General features: G+C 33.3%; 1 protein-coding gene across 1 annotated transcript in view; it reads right to left on the bottom strand.

The window, feature by feature from the left end:
• LRP1B (LDL receptor related protein 1B) overlaps positions 1 to 21539 on the bottom strand; it is a 1616178-nt gene that overhangs the window by 237006 nt on the left and 1357633 nt on the right. Inside the window, exons 57-60 of the mRNA XM_067742376.1 lie at positions 17095 to 17278; positions 12376 to 12461; positions 6597 to 6719; positions 5002 to 5183 (exon numbers count right to left, since the gene is read on the bottom strand). Of these exons, the coding sequence (XP_067598477.1) occupies positions 5002 to 5183; positions 6597 to 6719; positions 12376 to 12461; positions 17095 to 17278 (575 nt within the window). The remainder of the gene's footprint in view (positions 1 to 5001; positions 5184 to 6596; positions 6720 to 12375; positions 12462 to 17094; positions 17279 to 21539) is intronic.

Here is a 21539-nt window from a genome sequence, read left to right as displayed (position 1 = left end):
ATTTCTTTAAAACAAATTAAAATAGAAGTCTGCTATCAGTTTTCACTTTTTTTTTTCCTGAATTCAGGGAACATATTTAGAGAAATTTCTTCCAGGTGGAATTATTTCTGATTTTGAACTATAAAATTAATTTTTAATGTTCATTCCCTGTGTGTTTTTGCCTAAATATGGGATTATAGGCTTAAAAATTGGTAGGAAAAAGGTGGGGATTTTTAATGTGACTGGTTAGCTTAATGAAATATTTCTGTTTTTCCCCACAGCAATAAAAAACAGAGTTTTCTTTCCTTATACGATTTTCATTCCCTCACAACAAAGGTTCCCTTTGTTATGACTCTTCTCTTTGAAACATGCAGGTTGTTTACATACCAATAAATTGGTTTCTGCATAGATGCAGGTGCAATGCCCCTGCAAACTACAATCCTATGGTTTGTGTATATCCAGTAGCCTATTTATTATTACCTTCAACAGTAAATTTAACAGTTTCTGTGTTAGGCACAAGCAGTAATTAAGCCATGGCTTTTCTGTTAAAGGAATTCGCTTTCTAGATGGAGAGAGAAACATGTACACCAATAACAGTCACGTAATGTTACATGTTCAATATGTGGTGGCTACTGAGATGCAATTGGGGAACTTTCACAGAGGAAGTGATATTTTTTGCTGTTGTTGAAAAAATAAGAAGTTATTCTAACTGGAGGAAAAGCACAGGGGCATTGTAGAAAGTAAGAATAGCATCAGCCAAGATATAGAAGCACAAAATGTGTCTTTTCCAAATGTATTTGCACTTCCAATATCCATATTAACAATAGTGGATAGAGATTCTGAGAATATAAAGTGTCCTTCGACATACTCTCATTAAACGTATTTCAAAGTCAAAACAGAACCCAGTATTATTTTCTTGTGATATTGCTAATAGAGTATTAGAAAAGGAAAATAAATAAAAATATGTTTTAAAAATAAGGCATGCATATAGCTGATTCACTTTGTTATACAGCAGAAACTAACACAACACTGTAAAGCAATTATACTCCAATAAAAATGTTGAAAAAAAATGCATGCTTATAATGATTAGGCAGTTTTATTTCCAAAAAAACTCATATTATCTGTAGTAACTTAAAATTTTATAAAAAGGCAAATTGTTAAAATGGAAAAAAAAGTATTTTTTTTCTTATGCCCTGTTTGGATGGCTCTTGGAAAACCTGCTCACAACCCAAGATAACTTTGTTACTGGAAACTCTAATGTGATACATGTAATAGGGAAAAGAGCTGACCAAAATTTGGAAACTGGATTAAATCCTCAGTTTAATATTGTATTACAGTACCTAAATGATCCTGAGAAAGTCACTTAGCCACTCTGAGGCTGAATGTTCATACTTGTACTAAAAGTATAATAATAAAAATACTCATATCTGTTTTAGAGACTCTGAGTAAACAGTATAAGCATCTAAAGTGATAAAGCACAGAGATAGTTTTCTAATTCATAAAATGCTATAGAAGTGATATTGATCATCATTATCATTATTATTATTATATGGGACCCCCAATCCCAGTAGGTCCTTCCCCTTTCTTATATCTGCCCCTTTTCCTCTGTTCCTCATATTCTGAGGAAATCATTTTTCTATTTACCTGTTTGCCCAAGCCATAAGCCTCATAAGGTTTGTTTTGTTGTTGTTGTGTTGTATTACATTCTGATTTATCCCTAGCTCTTTTTTACTCTATAAACTGAACAGGTATCAAAGTTCTGCAATTTTATATACTTAATTTACTCCCTTAGTATGACTTATTTTCAGTTCCTTGGATATGCCTTGCTTTCCTATGTGTCTTTGTTTTCCCATAAAGCTTCTTCTTTTTGCCTGAAATGACTTCTGCTCTGAAATGTACCACATAACCCGGCTAATTCTTACTTCACCAGTCTTGTCCTGGAAGATTTCACTGACCCCATTTGAGATAGAAACATTTTCTGTTTTCTCCACTTCATGAGTTATTGTATTATATCATAATTTTTGCTTATCTACCTACTCACTGGACTGTGAAATACTTGGAGACAAGGGTTGTGACTTTTATTTTTATATTATACCTAGAACAGTGCCAGATATACACTAGATGCTAGAGAAATATGAGTTGAATAAATGAATGAGCAGATGAATTTATTTTCTGTTAAACAGTCATATCATACATTTACTTTAATGTCTATCATAATGGTTTCTTGTTATGCTGAAGTGACATCTTAAAGATAAAATTATGCTCAGCACAGTTTTAACATTATATTTTCTATTCTACTTTAAAATGCATCTATATCTATGTCTCTTCTGTATAAATGACAACTTTTATAAACCTTAAATGTAAATGATATTAATGACCTAAAACTTATGATTAAATAAATTTTAATTTATTTACATTGATTTAGTACATTGATTCCCAATCAATAACAGAATGATTGGGATCATTGGATTTCAGCTGAACTTAAATGTAATAGCCAGGAAAATGATCTGTCTACTTGTATCTTCTTTACCATTCTTACTAACCAGCATATCTAAATCGGTACTGTGACAACTGGCATACTACCATTATAAGAAAGGACCCCCAAGCTACCTTCTAAATGTTTACTCGCTTTACTGCATTAGATACTCCAATGATCTTTATCTTCCCTTAAATAATCCTTACCCTATTCCCCACTAAATATCGCGACAGAAATCACCTTCTCAAGGAAAGAGGGGTCAGTAGTATTGGCATATTCAAAACATATGCAAATCACAATGGCAATCTGACATAGAAAGGTTCAATTGCATTTTTATTAATCTTACAATTTGAGCTGTCATTTTTGAAGCAAGATTGTACAATATTTTAGACAGCTATGGCATTTTCACCCTTAAGCTCATCTCATAAAAGCTAAAATCCAAGTCGCCCTATTGTCTCACTCTGGGGAACTAGGAAAACAGTATGAACAAAAAAGGTGTCATTAAATTTTTTCTGTTGGAATCTGTTTATCTGCTATGTGGCTTTAATTGTTTCATAAAAAGATCTAATTTTTATGTTTCTTGGGTTATAATCTGCCATTCCATATCATAACAAAATAATATTTAAAAACGAAATCAAAGGAGTCTTCCATAATATCTACAATAATTTAGTACTTCATTGTTTAAGTTGACACTTTTGGTGGATGGGTTTATGTTGACGATAACTTAAGACTGCTGTCAGTTTATGGGATAATAACCATAACCTGGGAGAAATAAAACTTAAAGCTAGATCCAGCTGTGTTCACTATGCTAGCATACAGTTTTTGCTTTATAACTAGGAAATTCCATAATACTGTTATTATTAACAGATAATGTTTCTTTCATTTGGAAAATGAAGCATCTTGAAAATTATTGGATGAGAAGCTAAGATAGCCATACCGATTTTGAAGAAAAGGACAATGGACACACTAAAATAAATATCTTCTGATAAAATACCAAAGGACTCAAACATTCATATTCTTATGAATGAATAATGACGATAGCCAAATTTAGTATATCTGGCCATTATTTCTTGAAACATCTATAGAAACAGACGCTCTTGTAACTCTGTTTCAGTTAAAATAGAATTGACACTCTTCTGTTACTATGGTAAAGAAAATATTTTAAAAGGTAACAAAATAGTTACATAATTATATTGCAAAAATTTAAAACTTGCACCATTACCTTGGAAACAGAGTAGTATTTACAGTACAAGTCTTCTACTATTAGGTACTGCTTTTACCCAAATTAATATTTAAAATCAAGCTCCATGCATACTATGATATGATCACTTTGCCAATTATAAACATGAGACCAAAAATCAGAGATACAATATATTAACAAGAAGCAAAATCTAATTATTGCATATGGCATGATAAAACTGATTTGGTAAAACACTTTATAGGAAATTAATTTAGACAGCAGAAAATTTAGAGCACTAGAGTTAGCATAATACTTGTTACTGTAAATGTTTCCTATTTTTAAAAAGCAAATTTAACAAACATGTTCAATAGGTTGAACTTCTACAGAGATCATTTTGGAGTATGTAATCACTCAAATTGTAGTGTAAAAAAAAAAAAAGAAAGACATGCCTTCTCTACCTACCAAAACAACGTAATTGAAAGTGAATGATAATGGTCATAATATAGAACTTTAGCAAACAGGTTTTGACACCTAAATGTGTGTTCATCCCTCATCTGAGATATCCAGCCAGATGCCCTTGATCCTTATGATGACTTGTTCTTCTTTCTCACAGAGAAATGCAAATGAAACCCAACTCTAATATGAATCTTTCCTGATATTCCCCCTATGCTTTTCCCTCTGAATGCATAGATAATGCACCCTGTTATTTATTATTCATGGATGCTATTTAAGTCTCCTGTTCTAAAGTGGTTCAGGAATTACATCATCTCTACTCATGACTACTACAAATACTACAAAACAGGATCCAAGAGTTTGTGCTTCACCTGTCTTTCCTCCAAGATTTAAACACATTAGAATTTGGATAAATCTGTATGTTTTATTCATTTCAACAATACATTTATTGATTAGTTATAAAAAGAGTTATGTTTAAAAACTTAAAAAAATACTTGCTCTAAAATCCCATCACTTTAATTTTTTTCTTAAAAAAATTTGTGATAGTCACATTTCTTTTTTTTTTTAAAGTTTTTTTGATGTGGACAATTTTTAAAGTATTTATTGAATTTGTTACAATACTGCTTCTGTTTCATATTTTGGTTTTTTGGTCACGAGGCATGTGGGATCTCAGCTCCCCAACCAGGGATCAAACCTGCACCCCCTGCATTGGAAGGTGAAGTCTTAACCACTGGACCACTAGGGAAATCCCTGTTATAGTCACATTTCTCTTTTTGATTTCTCAATAAAACTTTCTACACATTTACACTTTTCATGGGTTCCCATGTTAAAATCTATAGACAAGGATTTACCATATTGGACATAATCCACAGTCTTAATCTTTAATTTAAGATTTTCAATGTTTGTTACAAACCCAGCACGAGGATCTAAAGACAGGTCCCTGGGAAACTTCAGCCTTTTGCTAACCAGTATAGTAGGGTATAAGCCATTGAGTTTGGATACTTCAATGATCCTTTTTTCTGTGTCAGACCAATAGAGGTTTTTTCCAATCCAATCGACAGCAAGTGCACTGGGGACAGCTGTGTTATGCACTACCTAACAAAATAAGAATTTAAAAAGTTAACAGTGTAAATGCCTAGAATAAGAACTAAGCAATTGCTTCTTGATTTTTTTCAGAGATACAGAATTGTATTTAAACATTTGAAATGGGATTTAGATAAGCACAAAACATAGAACAATTACCTAATAAAATTACTTACTTGTTTATGAGGAATTACCCAATATGTAATCAGACCCCTAGAAATTCCATAAAGGTTTAAGAAAGAAACACTAAAATAAAAGGCTCTTGGATGGTTACACAGTTGTTTATCACATTTTCATTAGAGTTTCCTTCTCCTCTCAAAATTTTGGGCAAAAATTCTATCACAGGCAGAGACACACAAGCACAAAAATTTATTGATGTTATTTATTAATAACAGGTTCTTGGGGAGATACCAATAGCATTCACCACTCCCCCAACTGTTCTTGCCCTATTTAAATTATCTACTACAAAGAGAGAAAAAAATACAAGCAAGAACATACATTAAGTATTTCACCCAACCAAAGGGAAGTAAAAATATACTCATTCAACTGCTGTGCTCAATTGTAACCTATGTCAATATCAAATATAATAAGGATATAGGCTTTGTATGCACAAATATGCTGCATATAAAATAACCAATAGCAGTTATTCTGAACTCCCTGTACCCAACCTACTGATTGTTTTGGCATTTTATATATATATACATTACAAGGTTTCATTAATATTTTCAAAACTGATTGCTTCCACCAAAGCTTTCTATACAATATTATAGATGGCTACAAAAAAAGTTAAAGTAATTGAGTTCTATCTACTTGAATTTGAACTTCTTTATAATACATTTTACTACATATATACAGTACAAATAATTTTATTTTAAAACTCAAGTTAGCATAGAAATGGTGCCAAGTAGTTCATATCTATAAGGTGACACGTGTTTAATTACGATGCTGCCTACTCAGAACATTCATGATTTTACACAAATGCATTCAACTAATTCCATCTATAGCAAGTTAATTTTAATAGTGCTATAAGTTCAATCTACAGTCCAATAATTATTTTTTTCAACTACAAATTCTCAGGGTGAACATTTTCTTTTACATAAATCAACACAATCGAATCTCAGGCACTAATCATTCAAGCCTTAAGCATCCATCACATTTTCTAGGGTTGTGAATAAGGTTTCAAATTTTATTTATTCAATTTGACTTTTACCTTAGTGCAAGTAATAGTGTCATAATGAAACATAAGGATAAAAACCTCCAATTTCATATTTAAAGTATATATTAACCTACACTGTACAAACGTGAAATTCAAACCAACCTAATACATTCTATGAGTTGCATCATTACCATCAAATAACATTTTCTGTTCAATTCAATCACACAAATAAAATATTGAATAATCCCATCATTGTAATATGTAATTACCTTAATATCACTTCCATTTAAACACATTCTGTTTATGCGACTGCCATTGGGTCGACTAGAATCAATCCAATAGATAAATTCTTCTCTGTAATCAAAGTCTATACCAATAACATTGTTTAATCCCTAAAAATAAAAAAGAGTATGTTGGAATAATAGTTAATAGAAATTGTTTTAAAATGATTAAGGAATTCATAAGAATCAGTATTTCCCTTTGAATCTAAGTACAGTTTTACAATAAATAGCATTTGTGAGAATACCAATTCTTTATAAAAGCATTATATATTTACATTTTTTCTACACCATACACTTAAGATGTTACATAATTTATTGTATTTGAAAATATTTTCCAAGTAGGAAAAATTTTGGAATGTTTATAGCTAATGGTTTAAGTAAATAGCCAGTAACGTGGAAAAAAATGCTTTTAGAGAGATAAAGGAAAAGAGTCTCACTTTATGTTAATATTAAATATAAATTTGATGCCATTATGAGTATACATCTAAATTGGAAAGGTAGACGACCCCCAATAATTTAAGATGAGCTCTTGATAGATATGTGATGAAAGTCAGAAAAGAAGGTTTAAAAATTTTACTTTCCCTAAAAGCCTTTGTCTCAACAAAATAGCAACATTCTCTTTTTTTCTCATGCTTCAAGTAGCCCATTAGGCAATACAGTGCCATATTAGAATTTAAAAGTTAAAACCTTAGGTGAGTATTTGACCAAAGAGGAACTAGGTAGTCAACAACTTTTTATTCCACATGGTAGAAATGTGAGGAAATCCCTCCCTTCAGACTCACAATTAATGCATTTTTTAGCAGGTAACAAAATTGAACATGAATTCAGCTGATGGGTTTCTGGATACTACAGTTCTTTGGTTTGGCAGTTCCACTGTTTCAGTGATTTGATCTGAGGATTGTACATCAGGATCTGAGAATTTTCTTAGCTGTTGAGTTTTCCAAATGTTTGCTTAGGGATTGGTTTAATTCTGACCTATTGTTACTGCTCATAGATTTACTACCCCAATGGACTAACAAAACTTGGATCAAGATTTCAATTGTGTTAACTTGCTTTAAGAGTTGAATATTTTATTAATATATAAACTCGTGCTAAAAAATAATTGACACCATAGACACTTGGCAAAGCCCCAGAGATCTTTGTCATATCTCTGTATCTGATGTAAGCTTTTTACATCAATATTCACCCTAAAGTTGTCATTGTCTCAAATTGTTTTAGGGGTCGCTTAAGAGTACTTATAGTCCTATAAGTAAGGATTAGCATCTTCAAGGAGGTAGTTTTGTTTGTTTGTTTGTTTTGTGGTTTGCTTCGGTTTGGTTTGGGGAGGGATGGTTGTTCCCAATTCTGAGTTCTGTTTCCACATCTATACTCAGAATTCAAAATTTTATAATAACACTGAATCAGAGATATATATATATATTTTTTATAAAACTCAGGCCAAAGCTAAATTAGTGCTGTCCAGATTTTATTTCTTTCCAATGATCTCCAAGACTAAGGACGACCTATGTATCACTATTTGCAACAACTCAGAGAAGGTTCTTGCAAATACTGATTTTTTCTTCTCTTAGCCAGGCTAAATTCTAGCAGTGATGGTGTTAAAATCATAGGTTCAAATCTTATGCTTTTATTTGGCTTAAAAGGAGCAATCTCCTTTTCTTCAGCTCTAGATTATAAAGTTAACCTGCAATCACTTAACCCCACTATGCCCAGATGAATAAATGCAAGTATAAGTCTTACTGACAGCATCACTAATCAAGAATAATGATTATAAATGCTAAAAAAAATGCAACTAATATTCAGTCTCAGATTCAAAAGACTCATTAATTATTCATTCACACCCTAATAACTGGAGAACTACTTAACTAAATACATGTAAGCATTCATATCTAAGAAGTCATCTATGCACAATCAAGGTTCTAAAATATAAACAGAATGGATTCCAAGTTCTGTAGAGGGTTTAATAAATTCATTTCAATGGTAGTCTACAGGGCTTCCCTGGTGGCGCAGTGGTTGAGAGTCCGCCTGCTGATGCAGGGGACACGGGTTCATGCCCCGGTCCGGGAAAACCCCACATGTTGTGGAGCGGCTAGGCCCGTGAGCCATGGCTGCTGAGCCTGCGCATCCGGAGCCTGTGCTCCGCAATGGGAGAGGCCACAACAGTGAGAGGCCCGCGTACCGCAAAAAAAAAAAAAAAAAAAAAGTAGTAGTCTACAATATTCTTTCTGTTCAAATGCTTTTCTCACTGGAAGAATAAGGTAAATGGGTTAGGGTTCTGTGATGGCCTGGCAATTCAGATGGGTATATTAGACCTCTATAGGGAAAAGGTGGGAGAGAGAGTTGTCTCTGACCTTAGCAAAGATTCACCCACAATCCCCAGTCATGGCAGAATTATCCTATTCCTTTCTTTACAATAATCAATTTAGATAATGAAAATCCAATTCTAAATTTAGCAAGTCAACTACAATAAATTAAAGCCGTGAATGCAGAGAAATTGAAGGTCTGAATTCTGACATATCTTTCCAGCCAAACTGGTCATTTTTCTACAGCTTTACCCTTAATCCCTTCAGAAAAGAGTGTAGAGCTCTCTCTACAGAATCATATGGAAGGAACATTAAAACAGCCAAGGGCATGGTCAAAATAACGTCTAAAAACTGGAGTCATCCCAGTGGTTTCAGAGCTGAAAATTGGTTTCATCAAAATCCTATTTGCTTCTTTTATTTCTGTGGCTGAAGATTTGGACCCTTTGGTTCAAGACGATTAATTTAGGAAATTGTGTTTTGTTTCTCTATACAATTTTACTGGAATAAAAGTCACTGCTAGAATTGAATTGGATAACATATTGGAAAGCTACTTGATTAATTTTCATTTCTAAAATCCATGTTATTAAAGTACATTTTCTGAATGTGTTGTACGAATTTAAGTTATAGCTGTCTTAGCTACAACTATGTTTTAGAATATATAGGGTAAAAACATTCTACCAGTTGTTATAATTTTATGCTATAAAACTTCATGAGATTGTTACTAAATACGATAAAGAGAATAAAATTTAAGATATTAGGATAAATTGTTCTTCCTAATTATTTACACACAGAATTCCCAAATAATTAAGGCACAGATGTTGTCTTTTCATTTATTTTTGACTGAGAGAAAATGTGGAGAAACAATTACTGCTATTTTCTACTTCACTCTGCATATGTAGACAAAATCTTTGAGGAAGAAATTGGTTTTTACCACCTTGAACTCCTTGAAAATTTCTGTAATGCCATGATGAAATTGTGGTTAAAAATAAGTTTCCTAACAAAAATGACATATTTCAAGCAGCCCACAAGCAAAACTTTAAGGCTTGTCTTTAGTTTCTTGGGTCTTTACATCCTTACTCCGTGGTCACCACTAACAAATGCTCTCCAAAGACACAGGTGTTCAGGGTCCTTGTGCATTTCCTTATCTTCCTCACTACCTCCTTATTTCCATAAACTACACTAAGAAACTGTTTGAAATTCATCCCCACTTATGTACTAGTGATTGGCAATAGTCTACAGTTATATCACCAGGAAAAAAACACTATAACAATGTGAGCATTAAAATGGTTTGGCTGTATGAAATAGACTTACATCATGCGTGGAGATAAAAATCATTTTGGTCCCTTAAGAACAATCCCTGATAATGTATTAGCCATGAAAGACAAAAAAAAAAGGATAGCAGTAGAAATGTCTTGAGCCACAGGGTTGGAAAATAAAGCAAGGAGCTACCACTGAAGCTCTGTTATAGTTCTTTCTTGAAGATCATAAATATTGTTGCTATATTAGTTAAATTTGTGGTTCAGCTGAGCTTATAGAGTATTCTAAAAAGAAAACTTTCTCACTTTGAGATAGCACAGTCTAAAAGGGAGAAATGCTAAAAACAAAAGAAAGCAAAACAAAAAACTTATTAAAGAGAAAATAAACACGTCCCATTTCCAGAGACTATACAAGAAAATCAATAGCTTGCACACCTAACTTGGAAGGTCTAGAAAGGGTATGGAGAAATATACTTAAGAGAAAGAGGTAATTTTCAATATTTTGTAAGTTTGATATATGCTTAAAGTTATACTGCACTGGAAAAAAATAAATTAATGCAGAAAACCATTTGGGAAACGAACACTTTTCCATTTTAAAGCAGTTATGTAAATTTAAACTATCTCCCTATGGGTATTACTCATCTCTTAAAGAAATAGTCATTTAATTCTTATATTTTAAATAGACTTCTGTTTAGTTTTTACAAACAACATGAAAATATTTTGTACTTTACCCAATCTCTTAAGGTACATAATTAGAGAAAGAGGCAGTATGAAACAGTGGGTATTTGTGGCACACTCCAAACTCAAGAGCAAGAATCTAAACCTCACAGACATTCCTGAATAAGACAAGTATGTATGTGGTAAGCACACGGAAAGTTTGAGGATGCTGGTGAATTAAGAGCACGGGCATAAATCACAGTGGCAGCTGCTACCCAGCTTGGATTGTGTCCATTCAGGGATGTGAACCCAGAAATGCTACACCTTCCTATTTTTTCATGAGTAGCCAGAAATCTGGATTTTCATGTGAAATTTTAATTTTCAATTTGTGACTTAGAAGCTGCAAAATCCAATTCTGTGGGGAATAGTAAACATCACACTTGCTAATGAATATCTGCACTTAAAGTAAGACTAAATTCTTAAGCAATATGAATGAAACTCTAACTATAGCAATGGAGGTACCCAGGAGTGAGTGGAAAATTATCTTTAGTTAAGTATTCTTTATGTTGCTGAAAAATCAACACATGAATGGACTTCTTCATCTAATGCCTAGTGCTGGCATAAACATACTACAAGAACAAGAAATATCTTTATTTTTGGCACACTTGTTCTAGAGAGTGCTATCACATATTCATGTCACTATTGCACAGTTTGGGGCAAAGAGAAATTTGCAGCAGGACAGATACAAGCCACATCTTTCCAAAGAAGCTACTTCTGACGATCAAAGATATGCTAAAACTAACTGTGATTTCTCTAGTCAATGTAATAATCAGTCTAGTTTTAATGATTTGATTTTATGCTTTCACTGCAGACTGGGAGGGAAAAAAAAATTTGAGGGAAGCAATTCACATTTCCATCCTGTCATAAATGGAAATCATTCCTTTCATCTCAGATAGTATATATGACAACAGAACTTAAGCAACAAAATGGATCAGTAGCCCAGATTCTCTTGAAGTAGGTGGGTTGAGGGATGAAAAGGGTAAGGCTGAATATATGCACCTCATAACCTTTTAACCATGACTGGATTATAATCGTACTTTTGCTCCCTAGCTAATTCCAAATTTTAAAGGCTAAGGATCATCAATCCCATATTATTCCTTAGTTCTAAGAACAGAAACTTGAGGTTCTGGAAAAGATGTTTATTTTTAAATCCCAAGGGCTGTGGGGCTGTGGGGACAATCTGGGTAATGCACAACTACCTTAAAAGAGAATTTTATACCTTCCCTAGTCTAGCTGTTCTTAAGAGAGTTTTTTTCCTTGCATTAGCTATGGTTTGCATCTTCTACTTTCTTGGATATGGTGTGATGTCACAAGTTGGAGGCATCACCTGGACAATTCAAACAGAACAAAGTTTATGGCAATCTTATATGCATACATGCATGGATCCCTGAATACATGCTTCAGAAGTACTAATTATGAGGTATTGCTACAGCTCTAATGCATATCTAGAGTGACTGTATTAAATACTATGAAATCATCATGGAAATGTCATACCTGTTTTAAAAGTGTGTAGTTGGAACCATCAGTGCTAATTTTCCTTATCTCATGATGATCAGCAAGAATTAGAAAAGGTTCTTCATCTAAATACCAAGACAAGAAACATATTAGACTTTAGTATTTATGGTTTTCAACTCTGCTTAGTCTCAGTTTAGTTACTACAGCGATGCAAGTTCAAATGCAGTGCCCTCTGGTAGATTAATGGTTAAAAAATTCTTCCTGAGCACCTCTACTGATAACAATATGAAAAGAAAGCAGATGCCTGTGCAGTACAGAAAATCTAGACAATTCCAAATCCCTCTCTTTCCCTCAGTCTTCTTGAATATTAAATTATCTAATTTATTTGAAATTAGTAGAAAACACCTGCTGTTAAAATCTTATTTTTTGTTGTTCCTTTTTTTTAAACTGGAATATAGTTGATTTCCAATGTTGTGTTAACTTGAGGTATACAGCAAAGTGAATCAGTTATACATATACAATATATCCACTTTTTTTTTTAGATTCTTTTCCCATATAGGTCATTACAGAGTATTGAGCAGAGTTCCCTGTGCTATACAGCAGGTTCTTACTAGTTATCTACTTTACATATAGTAGTGTGTACATGTCAATCCCAATCTCTCAAATGGTACAAATGAACTTATTTACAAAACAGAAATAGAGGCACAGATGTAGAAAACAAACCTACGGTTACCAGGGGGAAAGGGGTGGAGGGAAGGATAGAAATCTTATTTTCAAATGAATTTCAGAGAAGGATAATCTGCACCTATCTTAGAAACCTACAGTACAGCTAAACATTCCTATAACCAGAAAATTCTTTCTTGATAATCAAATAACCAGCTTATGCTCTCAGAATAACTTCAGTGAAAACCAAGAATTTCACTGCCTACATACACGTTTTTCATCTGCCTGGAAGCTTCTCTTAAGTAAGAGTCTATTTCCTTCTTATTTGTCCAACATGCTTTAGTATATTATTTGTTCTAGAATCTAGGAAAGATAATAAAAATAATCTAACCATGCTTCATATATGTAAAGATCAAACTCCTTTTAAACATCTTTGTTTCTAAGATGCATTCATACACTTAGATGCCTCGTAAGCAAATTTAATGTCAGCATAGATTAGAAAAAAACAATGAAAAAGGTAGCCACTTTACATGATTAAATGAGGACTTTATTGTAAATCATTTATTGTTATAGAGTTATTGTCCTGTTTATGTTCAAATTATTTGAATTATTATTATGAATAATATTATTTGAATTATTATTCAAATTATTTGATTTGAATTATGATGATGTTCAAATTTATGTTCAAACTTATTACTTTCTTCCTTTCAGTCTTTAGTTTTACAGTATATGTATAATACATAGGGCACTGTACTCTGTTTTAGCATACTCTGTGTCAGAGATTAGAAAAGTGTGTCACAGATGCTCGACATCACCTTCTACCAGTGATGGCAGCACCTCTAATCATTCCAGTCTTCCTGTTGAGGTTAAATAGAGACTCAGAACCCTACTCAAAAGAGTTGTCTCTCAAGTTAAAGTTGCTTTGCCCTCCTATCGATATAGTTCTACATTCATAAATGTTATTAATCAGTCATGTTCTACCTCAATACTTAGGCAGTTCTGTTCTTTACAACTTAAATTGTAAGACCTGAAATTTGAAACTCCTAGAGGAAAACATAGAGAAAAATCGCCTTTACACTGGTCTTGGAAATGACTGTTTGCCTATGACACCAAAAACACAAACAACAAAAGCAAAAATCATCAATGGGGACTACATCAAACAAAAAAGCTTCTGCAAAGGAAAAGAAACAATCGGGACTTCCCTGGTGGTGCAGTGGTTAAGAATCCGCCTGCCAATGCAGGGGACACAGGTTCAATCCCTGGTCCAGGAAGATCCCACACTCTGTGGAGCAACTAAGCTCGCGAGCCACAACTACTGAGCCCTCATGCTGCAACTACTGAAGCCCACGTGCCTAGAGCCAGTGCTGCGCAACAAGAGAAGCCACGACAATGAGAAGCCCGCGCACCACAACGAAGAGTAGCCCTGCTTGCTTCAACCAGAGAAAGCCTGTGCGCAGCAATGGAGACCCAACACAGCCAAAACTAAATAAATTAATTTTAAAAAAGAATTGACTATTAAGGAAAGTTTAGAAGAAAAAAAATAAACAATCAACATAATGAAAAGGCAACCTATGGGATGGGAGAAAATACTTGCAAATAATATATCTGATAAGGGGTTAATATCCAAAATATATAAATAACTCATATAAATCAATAACAAAAAATAAACAATCTATTAAAAAATGGGCAGAGGAACTGAACAGACATTTTTCCAAAGAAAGCATACAGATGGCCAATAGGCACATGAAAAGGGGCTAAACATCTCCGAACATCAGGGAAATGCAAATCGAAACCATAATGATATATCACCTCACACCTGTTAGAATGGCTGTCACCAAAATGACAAGAGATAAATGTTGGCAGTGACTGAAGAAAAGACAAACCTTGTGCTCTTTTGGTTGGAATGTAAGTTGGTGCAACCACTACCGAAAACAGAATGGAGGTTGCTCAAAAAATTAATAATAGAACTGCCATCCAGCAATCTCACTCCTGGGTATATATGCAAAGGATGTGAAAATAGTATATCAAAGCTATATCTGTACTCCCAAATTTATTGTAGCATTATTCACAATAGCCGAGACATGGAAACAACCTAAGTGTCCATCAACAGATGAATGGGATCTGTATAGCCATGAAAAAGAATAAAATCCTGCCATTTGAGACAACATGGATGGTGCTTGAAGAATTATGCTAAGTGAAACAAGTCAAACAGAGAAAGACAAATACTCTATGATATCACTTATAGGTGGAATCTAAAAAAGCCAAACTCATTGAAACAGAGTAGAATAGTAGTTACCAAGGTTTGCATGGTGGGGAACATGTGGAGATGTTGGTTAAAGAGTACAAACTTTCAGTTGGAAGATGAATAGGTTCTGGGGGTCTGATGCACTACATTGTGATTATAGATAACTACACTGTACTACACACTTGAAAGTTGCTAAGAGAGTAGATCTTAAATGTTCTAACCACAAAAAAGCAGTGGTAATTATGTGAAGTGATGGAGATGTTAGCTACTACTACCATGGTAATCATATTACTGTATATAAGTATATCAAGTGAATGCATTGTATTACCTTAATGTTACACAATGTTATAGGTTAATTATATGTCAATAAATTTTGGGGAAAATATCTAGCCTCCCTTTAGCAAAAGATTTATTATTCAGGGACACTCATATTTATATTAAAATTGTTATTAGTTTCTATTTATTACTTTTAATGGAAAACCACTATATCATGGATACATGATGTAACAAGACCCAAATAAATGATTAGCATTCACCTCCTTTTCATAATCCTTTGTGAAAAGTTTAAAGTAATGGAAACACTAACTAGTTTTTAAATTTTATCTTTTCTTCTTATCCCATGTCACTAAATGAATGATGTAGCAAGCAGTGAGCTGGCAAAAAAAAAAAAAAAAGTAGGCTGGCAAATAAAACAATGGGCTCCAAATAATACACAAATTTATTCAGAGACGGACATTCCAAGAATAAGTGAGTGGAATGAAAAACTGAAAAGAGTTATTTTTCTCCATAATGTGCATAATTTTAACCAGTTCAAAAACTAACTTTTAAATTCCTATCCCTTTTATTTATTTTATGAAAGTAGATGAGAAAAATCTAGTTTTTTTTTTTTTTTTTGCGGTATGCGGGCCTCTCACTGCTGTGGCCTCTCCCGCCGCGGAGCACAGGCTCCGGACGCACAGGCTCAGCAGCCATGGCTCACGGGCCCAGCCGCTCCGCAGCATGTGGGATCCTCCCAGACCGGGGCACGAACCCGCGTCCCCTGCATCGGCAGGTGGACTCTCAACCACTGCGCCACCAGGGAAGCCCAAACATCTAGTTTTTTAAATGTTGTTCAACATAAGTGTACATGAGAAACTGGCAATGCTATTTAATTGATTATACTCAATATCACAGTAAGAGGAATAGAAACATATTATGCACCATTTTCTGCCCATTTTAAGTTATTATTATATATTACTTTGTATCATTTTAATGTTTGATTTTCTCCCCTGATGAATCATAATTTGTTTTAATATTTTATTGAATTTTCTAATTCACAAATCAAACACACTGCTTGAAATAAACAGAAGTTTAATAATACTTGTTGAATCACTGGAAGAATTCAAATAGTCTTATATTCCTGATTTTTTGTTATTGTTGTCATCATTATTACTATTATTATTACTGACCCGTTGTTCTCCTTGGCACACATATATGAGTGTGTGTATGGTGTAGGGGAGAAGGAAAAAAAATATTAGGACGCTGTCACAACAGGCTCTTTAATAGCCTTGGCCAAACCTGCTCCCAAGAACCTGTGATACAGGAAGCAGTGCTAGATATAGTTTTTACTTGTTCTCAAAATCTAGAAAACACTTAATAATTCACAGGACCACACTGGAATGGTACTAAAAACAGAGCAGTGTGTGGACAACATGCAATATCAGAGTGACAAATTTCCATATCAAGGTAAGTAGAGGAGAATTTTGACTTCTTAGAAAGAGCAATGAGGAATGAATTCAACAAGAATAGCTACAAAATCAGATCCATATGTGTAACTGAGGCTGACTCAGTGGACAAGTTCAATTCGATACCTGAGAGTGATTTGCAGCCATTTGGGTTATCAGGTTGTATTTCATATCCATCTGTACAGAGGCACCTGTAGGTCCCATATGTATTGATGCATTGCTGGCTACACGGAAAGCCCAAAGAGCATTCATCAACGTCTACACATGTTTTACCATCATCCTTCAGTTGAAATCCAGGCCAGCATTTGCACTGGAGAATGAAAAACAAGCATAATAAATTCATATCATTGTCACTGTCTCTTGCTATTGGATATCCATTTAGCGTGATTCAAGCAAGAAAATCAGTTAATAATAGATAATGCCAAGTCTTTCTGTCCCCCAGAAATTAAACTTTAATAAGAACTACATATATTACATACAGTTTAAGTTAAAAAAGGATTCTCTCAAATATCATCATTTGATCTTCTGAGGTTGACAAGATTACAAAAGCTAACCAACATAAATCAGCAAACCATGTTGGCTAGAGAATGGCAAGGAAAACAAAACTAAACCATCAGCTTCTTCTGTATTTTTTTTTCTATTGCATTATATTGTGTTTTTAGAAGACTTTAATAATCATAAGGATTAACCCTTAAGTGGAGCTCTGAGAATTACTAATATTGTCACGTATGTTATTTCATTAGAGTCTTAACAGAAATCTATAATATAGGCACTATTATTAGTTAACCCATGAGAAACCCAGAGGCACAAAGGTGAAATTGTGTAGATAAAGCCAGAAGGAGAGCTGATTCTCTCTGTAATTTTTAACAAATAATAAGGCTCAATTAATATTTATTGGCAGGGTCTGAGTCCTTAACCAAATATGATGTCTGGAGAAATAATAAAATTAACATAGTTTCCCCTTCATAATTAAATCAATGTGCATCATCAAATCATTTTTTTTCCATCATCTCTATCATGTTCTATATGACCCTCTAATGATTATGTAATATTTACTAACTGGCATATCAGTTCTCAGTACAATGTCATACCATATATGTCTTTGCATTCCTGAAAATAAAAAGGGGCGGTGATTGGTCTTTCAGTTTTATATTCAGTCCCTGTCAAGTAGCATACGGAATTATAATTATACAACACGAACCTATAATTGGCCAGATGATTGTGAACATGTTAACCTTCACCAAGACTATTTAGTGGCCTTTGAATAAAAGAACTTGTGAGTACTGAATAGGATAGTGAATTAGGTAGGAACTCTTAAGTTGTCAAGAAAAACTAGTATTCAAGAATTATTCATAGTAAACATTTGAGCCTTTGTATCTATTGGGAAAATATTAGAGAGAGGTATGTGCTTATTATTAAATAATGAGCAAACTATTAATTGAGGGGTAGAATTTTTTTAAGTACAAAAAATGGTGTTCATTATGTGGAGGAGAAGGAGCATCAACTTCACCTGAAAGTGCTCAAAAGATAAATGAATATCTTTTTTTTTTTTTTTTTTTTTTTTTTTTTTTTGCAGCACGCGGGCCTCTCACTGTTGCGGCCTCTCCCGTTGCGGAGCACAGGCTCCGGACGCGCAGGCTCAGCGGCCATGGCTCCCGGGCCCAGCCGCTCCGCGGCATGTGGGATCTTCCCGGACCGGGGCACGAATCCGTGTCCCCTGCATCGGCAGGCGGACTCTCAACCACTGCGCCACCAGGGAAGCCCAATATTACTTTTTTTGAGAAGACTCATCCTACTACCTGATGAGGAAGTCAGGGGAATTGGTGTTTATCCTATGTCAAAAAAAAAAAAAAAAAAAAATAGATGCTAAATGTCACTGAAATATATACTTAAAAGTAGTTAAAATGATAAATTTTATGTTGTATATTTTACCACACTTAAAAAAATAAATAAATTTTTCAAAAACAAAACTGAAAAGCTACAAAAAGATATCACTGAAAAGAACTGGGAATCAGACATGTGATCATGTGGAACCCAGAGACACATAAGCAGACACAGGGTATAGTTGAATTCAAGGGGCGCTTCAGGACAGGTGAAAGGACATTTTATAGAATGCATTAAATTCCTCTCAAAAAGAGTACTATGAAAAGAAATAGTGTCCGAATTCTAATATGGCTTCTGAAAATTACTTTGAATGGCTTATGTCAGGCTTATAGAACTACTATATTAAATAGTTTGGATAAAAACATATTTGTGGAAAATTAATTTCTTGAAGGTAAAAGTTACCAAATGCAATGAACATTTCTGTAAACAAATGAAATTAGGATGTTTAAGGTGTAGAGTAAGTATTTTTAATGTGTTTATTAAAAGAGAAGATTTTTTTAAAAGATAATATCCTCCCCAGTCTTGTTAACCTTGTTTTAACAAAAACATTTTTTGCTCCCAAATAATTAAAAGGCATTTATGGGAAATTCTACTAACCTAACATTCATAAATTGAATGAAAAAATAATAATCATTTGTGTCAGAGATATAAGATGAGAGATTCATCTATATTTAATAAAAAAAAAATTTAAAAATGTTTCATTTTCACTTAAAAAGAAAATTTTTATGAAAGTGAGATATATATATTCAATGTCATGTTAATATTTCTCATAATCAAGAACTATTTCAAATTGTCTTGATTTATATTAATTTTTATAGAGAAACATATAGCTACCAGAAACAAATATAGCTATCCAAAGTTTTCCTATTATATTCAGAAAAATTTGCAGCTTTTTAGTGATATTTTAAAATACTGGTTATCTTATACACATTAAAATTATTTATCTCCCAAAAGTACATTTATTTTCACATGGTAAGTTACCATTCCATCCAAATAAGATTCTTGCTTAGTTGTGTTATTACTCCCTTTTGAATAGTTAAATCAATTGTATTTGTTTTACAGCAAATTGTTCATAGTCCAGAAGGTCTAAATTTTGCTTTTATAAGCAATTTTCATTTTATTGCAGAATTTGAAGGAGGAGTTGTCATGTTCTGCTGATAATGTAATGAGAAATAGTTTACTGGATAGTTTTCCCCATTCTCTGAAAAAGAGAAACCCACCAGCTAACACTTTTTTCCCCAAATAGATAAGCATTTTGTTGTATATAACATTTTTTATTCAATCTCCTATAAATAAATTGTCAGAAATATAACATATTATATATATGTTTTAAAATGACATATATAATATAAATATAACATATATATCAACACAATATATAAAATATTTGTTTTGAATCTTTGCTTATATCTCTTATTTATGATTCTCATCCTAGCTCCTTTCATTTTTGAACTGGTCTTGCTTCCCCCAGTAGATGTTTTATTTTATTCATTAGTTTTTTGTTTTGTTTTGTTTGTTTGTTTTTTGCGGTACGCGGGCCTCTCACTGTTGTGGCCTCTCCCGTTGCGGAGCACAGGCTCTGGATGAGCAGGCTCGGTGGCCATGGCTCACGGGCCTAGCCGCTCCGCGGCATGTGGGATCTTCCCAGTCCGGGGAACAAACCCGTATCCTCTGCATCGGCAGGCGGACTCTCAACCACTGCGCCACCAGGGAAGCCCTATTCATTAGTTTTGACATGTTTGTATATTAAGGAACATTATCCACTGCAATTTTGTCAGGTATCATATACATTGCCTTTTGAATAATTAAACAGTTTGTCTCTTTTACCTAGAATTCTCATTTCATTCTATGACTCCTTCAGAGAAGTCAGAAAATAATTATATTTTAAAGGTATCAATAAACAATTATTTCTCTGTGAGGAATCTTATAAAGTAATTAAAATAGTATGATTTATCATGGCTTTCTGGGTGAGATTTACTTCTACCAAAACTAGTTTTCCAAATATGGAATCTCTGGGCACTCAGTATTTCTTACATGCAGGCATTAAAAAAAAATTACACTGTACTTTTGATGTTATGTCAAAAGGTGACTATTCCATATTCTATAATTTTTAGATTTTACCACCAAGATTATGACAGATTAAAAATATACACAGGATAAACACAAATCTACTTTGAAATTTAAATTTTAGACAGATAGATGGATAGATATACATTCTATATGATAAGAATAGATTATTTATAACATGACAAAATTTAAACTATTACCTTTAATAATTCTATAATACATTCCCTGACTTTTTTGGAAACATTTCTATATTGATTGTACATAAATCACCAATAACATTTTTTCTGCTTCATTGGGTTTCAAAACCGTTACTGCCAAAATTAATTACCTCATATATACTCATCACATTAAGAGCTGTTGTTTGGTGAATTTACCATTAGATAGAACTGACTTGTCATAGAATATCAAGGCTGTCAAGGAAAAACTGAAGCATCTTTGTAATACACACTTTTTTTTTTCTCTAGCATCTTTTAAAGAAAGTCACTTAGTTCCAACTGAAATACTTTTAGATGTGAGAAATTTGGCAACTCATTCCAATGTAGAGAATTCTAATATTCAAAAAGTCTTTCTTATACAGAATCTGCTTCCCAACTCCTATTTCCAACATTTGAAACAACTCA

The sequence above is a fragment of the Pseudorca crassidens genome, chromosome 6, assembly GCF_039906515.1.
Source record: "Pseudorca crassidens isolate mPseCra1 chromosome 6, mPseCra1.hap1, whole genome shotgun sequence".
Classification (NCBI taxonomy): domain Eukaryota; kingdom Metazoa; phylum Chordata; class Mammalia; order Artiodactyla; family Delphinidae; genus Pseudorca; species Pseudorca crassidens.
This window is presented reverse-complemented; position numbering and strand designations above follow the sequence as displayed.